Below are 7,070 nucleotides of genomic sequence, written 5' to 3' on the forward strand. Positions count from 1 at the left end.
TGGAAAACATCCAGAACAAAAGGGAAACCAGGTACAGCCAAAAGGAAACATGAAACTATGCAGAACAGACAGTAACAGTGGAAAACATCCAGAACTAAAGGGACACCAGGTACAGCCAAAAGGAAACATGAAACTATGCAGAACAGACAGTAACAGTGGAAAACATCCAGAACTAAAGGGAAACCAGGTACAGCCAAAAGGAAACATGAAACTATGCATAACAGACAGTAAAGTAGAAAACATCCAGAACTAAAGGGAAACCAGGTACAGCCAAAAGGAAACAAGAAACTATGTAGAACAGACAGTTACAGTGGAAAACATCCAGAACTAAAGGGAAACCAGGCACAGCCAAAAGGAACATGAAACTATGCAGGACAGACAGTAAAAGTGGAAAACATCCAGAACTAAAGGGAAACCAGGTACAGCTAAAAGGAAACATGAAACTATGCAGAACTGACATTAAAAGTGTAAAACATCCAGAACTAAAGGGAAACCAGGTACAGCTAAAAGGGAAACATGAAACTATGCAGAACTGACGTTAAAAGTGTAACACATCCAGAACTAAAGGGAAATCACGTACAGCTAAAAGGGAAACATGAAACTATGCAGAACTGACGTTAAAAGTGTAACACATCCAGAACTAAAGGGAAATCACATACAGCTAAACAGAAATGTGAAAGCATGAAGAGCCTGACAGAAACTATGCAAAGGAAAGTAAAAGGAAACCATGCAGGACCAAAATGAAATGTGAAACTATAAACAACCAGAAGTAAAGGTGAAAACATGCAGAGCTTTAGAGGCAACCAACACCTCACTACATTGTAGATATCTGAAAAACCACGATATCACAGGGTATCAAATGTACTTACTCTATCACACAGCTGGCATTTAGGGTAAACCCAAAAATGGAGCATACATAAAATAAAAGTGAGAAATCCAAGGAGAAAGGCAAAGGCGATCAGCAAGATGAACATATAGTGGTTCTCCTCTCCTACACAATTGTTTATCCTGAAACAGAAAGTTGCAACAAAAAAAAAAAAAAATCATTCTCCTGTACTAGATAAGCATTCTTTTACATTAAGTATAAAACACATTTCTATAGCTCTTACATATCATGTAATAGGAAAAACATTGCTTTCAACACTATTTTGGCCATATCACAAAGGTGTATTTTTGTAGCAGGTCAACCAGCACTAGCTGATTCCTCTTGTGCTGAGAGCCAAGCCACTGTGTTAGATAAGACAAAGTTTAGCTTACAAGTCGTCTTAGGTGTGACGAGATTGAACTCCAGATCTATCATCACCGACACAAACGCTTTATTCTCACACCACCGCATTCACCTGATTACAATGTGAATTGCAAAACCAGATCGCTTTGACTTTTAACAGCCAAAATTCAGGACTTGTAACAGCCAAAATTCAGGACTTGTAATGACAAATGTCAGGACTTGCAATGACAAAATGTCAGGACTTGTAATGACAAAATGTCAGGACTTGTAATAGCAAAACAACAGGATTTGTAATGACAAAATGTCAGGACTTGTAATGGCAAAATGTCAGGACTTGTAATGACAAATGTCAGGACTTGTAAAAGCAAAACATCAGGTTTTGTAATGACAAAATGTCAGGACTTGTAATGACAAAATGTCAGGACTTGTAATAGCAAAACAACAGGACTTGTAATGGTAAAATGTCAGGACTTGTAATGACAAATCTCAGGACTTGTAACAGCTTAATGTCAGGACTTGTATTAGCAAAATGTCAGGACTTTGTAACAGCAAAATGTCAGAACATTGTAACAGCAAAATGTCAGGACATGTAATAGCACAATATCAGGACTTGCAATAGACTGATATAAATAGCAGAAAGTTATGATTTGTAGATGCGAGAATGGAAGGCTTACCATGGACAATGATGATCCATCCGGAGCACACACTGTTGACAGCGGCGACAGTGATGAGCCTGCGGTGGGCGGGGCCTATTACACACATGGCATGGTGTCCAATCAGCTTCAAACAGAGAAAAAGAATGTCAATGGAGTACATCTAGATATACCATATTGACTAGAATGTACACCCTCCTCCCCCCAAAACATAATTCTTTACAGGTAAATATCAGTCTAAAATTGTACTAAAGCACAATCATCCTCTTTAACTCTTCCAAATACATAGAAATCTTAACTCCAGCATTTACAAATATCAACTCTCTACATGTGTTTTTGAGTGGTTAAATGTCAATGATTTTATCTGAGGTACAAGATTAGATGGCAGTGCTACCTCCAGCTTCCAGATCTGTGACAAGTGGTACTCTGCCAGGGTTAAGCGTGGCTGCTCGGAATAAGGAGATGATAGTGCCAGCTGACACACACATGTATACTGAAACCAAAGGGAAAACAGACAATAAATACAAGGATTAAAGACCTAACCTCTACAACAGTTGAACAATTGAAGAAAAAACTTAAATTTCGTAGCTAGGCAAAGAGCTTCCCTGTAGGAGACACATGAGCGAAAAATTCTACAGTTTAATACACAAAGAAATGAAGTCCAGAATTTGGTAATTTACTGCAATTCATATGCAGACAGCGCATCAGCGATGTAACATCCCCCGCATGTTGCAGTGCTCTATATGTATGCCAAAACTGAGCTCAATACATGCACTACTTTTTCTGATACCACCACAACATTTTGCTTAACAATGCTTTCCCTTTTATTGGACGCATTGGGGTATGACACAAAGTAATCATCGTTAGTATAATAGATCAGACAATGTATACAACAGTTACAAAGTCCTACAGAAGCCAATCCTCTACTCATACATGTAGGGACTTTCTCAAGTGTTTCCTATTTCCTAGTTTCTTATTCATCCATTTTGGAAGGCTGATAATATTGCCGAGAGCTTGGACCAATCCAACTGCTATGAAGTGCTCTCCGCTGTCTTTACTACAGTCCCTGTACAAAGCTACTTTCGTCTCTGCTATGAAGCGCTCTCTGCTGTCTTTACTACAGTCCCTGTACAAAGCTACTTTCGTCTCTGCTATGAAGCGCTCTCCGCTGTCTTTACTACAGTCCCTGTACAAGTCTACTTTCGTCTCTGCTATGAAGCGCTCTCCGCTGTCTTTACTACAGTCCCTGTACAAAGCTACTTTCGTCTCTGCTATGAAGCCCTCTCTGCTTTACTACAGTCCCTGTACAAAGCTACTTTCGTCGCACCAAAGAGTTCTAACAAGCTGCACACTATTCGTTCACTGGTGTGAAGAAACAAAATGTGTGTGTAGACTGACACACTAAATTGGAATTACGTGGACACGAATAGATATTTCTGGCGATCTGTTTGGGTGAACAAGTGGGAGATATTTCATTTCTAGTGAAACATTGTGCATGTACATTCCTCATTCCTCATTATTTCAGACAATGTCTGGAATTCAGGTTTGTAATAGAGATCACCTGTCATCACTATCTTTGATTTCAATCATGGGTATATTTAGAGATGTACATGTCGGGAGACCTACACACCTCACTGTCAGTGAATTGACCCCATGTGGCGAGGGTCAGCAACCAGAGCTGCTAAGTGCCATGCAGGGTAATGAAATGAGCGAGGGACTTATCACTCTCTTCTGTCATCTTGCCACTCACTCAGATCGTGCAAAACCAAGCGACAGTAACTCACATGCAAAATTTAGGTCATTTATCGTAAAGGATACACAAAAAGCTATATATAAGAGTATATATATATATCTATAATTATAAGGAAATGATAAGCATCCTTTTTTTTATTATCATTTTTTGGGTATATTTTGTATTTCTTAATATTAACCCCTCCATTTCATGCACATTTCCTGTCCATGCTCAGAAATTTTTTGAAAATGACATCATCGAAGTACAAACTGGAAACACAGGACCAGGGTACTTATTTTCCTGACTAACCACTGGGGCCTTAAAAAAACTGTAGTTTAAATTTTTGACGCCCCAAGAGGAAAGCTGGGAAGTTTTTCAGTACTTTTATTATGTTGCAGCACATCATATACTCCATATTTTATTTATTTATTTATTTGATTGGTGTTTTACGCCGTACTCAAGAATATTTCACTGCTACAACGGCGGCCAGCATTATGGTGGGAGGAAACCAGGCAGAGCCATACAAAACACCTGCACCCATCAATGACCTATAGCCAAACGTGACGTCGTACTTTCTGATGTGCATGACACCATTCTCGTACAACGGCCGTACTCGAGTTCATATCTGCTTGATTCATCGTCACACGAAAATATTATCACGTCACATCGGGGAAAATGTTATGGAAAATGCCGATGACTCTTCACTTAAAGGGGTTAAATAGTGTTATTCATTGTGATTTTTTTAAAACCATTACAGTCAGAATAGGGATACTTACCCAGTATGAACCCAGGGCTTACAATGCCCTCTCTGTACTGCGGAAGTAAAATGAAGTACAGGGTGGCGAATGTCCCGTACAGCCAGTAAAGAGCTGTTATAGAAACACATGTTATTCCTTCTCGGTCTCTGACAAAGTGAATTCTACCAAAGATGGGGAGCTTTGTGACAGAGATACTGGTGGAGTAGTCACTGGTGTGAGGAGGTGGCTTAACCACGTTCATTAAAGTGGGGATCATAATGCTGGGGAGGACTCTGCAGAGTTAAGAACAGTCACTCCTGTCTGTATCACATAAGTGAACTGTCACCACATGCCAGTGCTGCAGAATAAAAGGCAAAAGAATAAGTAGCCATACAGTAAATGCCAGTAAAATAAACATGTTTACAATTCAACATTTCAAGGTATGCATAAGTATATCTGAGTAGATGAAAAACTTCATGCCTAATGAACAAAGAACTGTCCAACTGGAAATGATGTTTATTTATTATTTACATGATGTATGTTGGAAGGTCTGCAGCATCCTGTGGATGGTCGTGGGATTCCCCTGAGCTCTGCTCGGCTTCCCCCTACCATAATGCTGGCCGCCATCTTATAAGTGAAATATGTATACATGAGTACGGTGTAAAACACCAATCAAATAAACAAATAAACATTTATCTGATGGGTGTCATAATATACTCAAGAATGTTTCAACCATGCAAAGACGGTTAGCATTATGATGGAAGGAAAAGGGGTAGAGGCCAGGGGAAATCCACAACCATCTACAGGTTGCTGGAAGACCATCTTAAGTCAAGTAGAGCTGGCCTTGAACTGACAGAAAACGGAAATGACTGTTGTCTATATTATGAAATTTTTCAGTAACAGTTATCCATGGTCCAAAGATCGAAATTCCTTAACCGGTTTTCCATTCAGTAGGTGTTCTACTATTTACTGAGGGAACTTTTGAGGTAAAATTAGTTTAATTGTAAACTTATACAATTAAACTGGTATTATTTCTATTTAGCCCTGAAGTTCATACACAATAAAAATATTTATTTATTTGATTGTTCTTAACATCGTATCAATACTCATGAATTTTTCAATTATATGATGGTGATCAGATTTATTGGTGGAGGAAACAAGAGTGCTTGGGATAAACCACAGACCTTTGGCAAGTTACTGACACTGCTAGAACGCTCCGATAAGTTAATGCTCTGGGTGTCCCTGCATGTATTCTTAGTAAAACTGGGCACCATATGTTGTCACTTAATGAAATCAACTTCCATTCACGGTACAGGATATTTATCTAAGTACGCATCCACTATCACACTGAACATGGCGATTCATGAATTGTAATGATGACAACATGGTGACTGGTGATCTGTTTGGGTGAACAAGTGGGAGATATTTCGTTTCTAGTGAGTTACAGCGGTGATGTGGGGAAAATATGATTAAGGAGCAAGCTTCACCGGTGTTTCTGCGTCTCACAGAGCAAAGTTGTAGAAACATCAAGCCTAAATTGAAAGGTGCGGGTGGCTTTGAACCGGGTAGAATTTGCGACAATGGTATCTACTCTAAATCAGTAACCCTCGGAGCAGTTGTGGCTAAGGGCTGCCCTAGAACTGTGCTATCCTGCATCACACTGTGTATAAGTGTGAGAATTTTAGAATTATTTAAAACTGGGCTAAAAGGTCAAAATTTATGAAAATCATCACACCATATTATTTTCCTAAGCATGAATCAATGCATTAGGCCTACTGGAAAAATACGACATGAGTTCATAACAAGCTGTGAACTGGCAATATGCTTGTTCCACATAGGCACAAGGTAACAAGATGCTTATATTCGCTGAGTGCTACCATACACGCTTAGGCCTGCAAATACCCAGGGCCTCCGTGGCTCAGTTGGTTACCGCGCTAGCGCAACCTAATAACTCAGAGCCTCTCACCAATGCGGTCGCTGTGAGTTGAAGTCCAGTGGGAAGGATCACAACCTGCGGATGGACGTGGGTTTCCCCCCGATCTGCTCGGCTTCCTCCCACCATAATGATGGCTTAATGATATTCTTGAGTAAGGCGTCAAACACCAATCTGATAAATAAATAAATACAAGTACCCAGCGCTAGTGTTTCCGTGTGCCTGTTTCAATGTTTGCATCCTAACAACAACAACAACATGCAAAGATTGACACTCTGGTCCTACATCGTATTTAGAACACACAGACTTGTCACCGAAATAAACAACGCCAAAAACATGGACAATGACAAAGTTTAACTTACAAGCTGTCACAAAGAGTCAAATGTTATTTTTCTCGGTCATTTCTGACTAACATCGGTCCCCGGAAGCGCAGCTTCTACAGGCGCTGTCAACGAATGACCCGCCAAATATTATCCCCGGGTAAAATTTTGCGACAGCTTGGGTTTCTACGCGATTCTCTGCCTTGATCTGGCAATGCATTCGGAGTCGCGGTGTTTTGGGATAAATGTTTACGTTGGAATACCTATTATTACCCACGAGTAAAGGATTAATTAAAAACTGTTCTTGAAAAATTCACCTGTTGGCGAAAATAAAGATAAAAAAAGGTGTGTGACGTCAGAGTAAGCTTACCTTTGCACTAGCCGTATGGTTCATAAAGCTTACAATTCGTACATTCGATTGCATACAAATGTAGATAAATATGTAAACATGGGCCTACTTAACTTTT

At 39.7% G+C, this 7,070-nt stretch overlaps 1 protein-coding gene across 2 annotated transcripts in view; it reads right to left on the reverse strand.

Annotated features, from left to right (window-relative positions):
• LOC135470004 (palmitoyltransferase ZDHHC21-like) overlaps nt 1–6,736 on the reverse strand; it is a 49,576-nt gene extending 42,840 nt beyond the window's left edge. For both annotated transcript variants that reach the window (XM_064748685.1, XM_064748684.1), the window contains exons 1-5: nt 6,646–6,736; nt 4,390–4,708; nt 2,276–2,374; nt 1,903–2,008; nt 870–1,008 (exon numbers count right to left, since the gene is read on the reverse strand). In XM_064748685.1, coding sequence (XP_064604755.1) covers nt 870–1,008; nt 1,903–2,008; nt 2,276–2,374; nt 4,390–4,627 — 582 coding nt within the window. In that variant the 5' untranslated portion in view covers nt 4,628–4,708; nt 6,646–6,736. The remainder of the gene's footprint in view (nt 1–869; nt 1,009–1,902; nt 2,009–2,275; nt 2,375–4,389; nt 4,709–6,645) is intronic.
• Nucleotides 6,737–7,070: the final 334 nt, after the last annotated feature.

This window comes from Liolophura sinensis, chromosome 7, assembly GCF_032854445.1.
Source record: "Liolophura sinensis isolate JHLJ2023 chromosome 7, CUHK_Ljap_v2, whole genome shotgun sequence".
In the NCBI taxonomy this organism is placed as follows: Eukaryota; Metazoa; Mollusca; class Polyplacophora; order Chitonida; family Chitonidae; genus Liolophura; species Liolophura sinensis.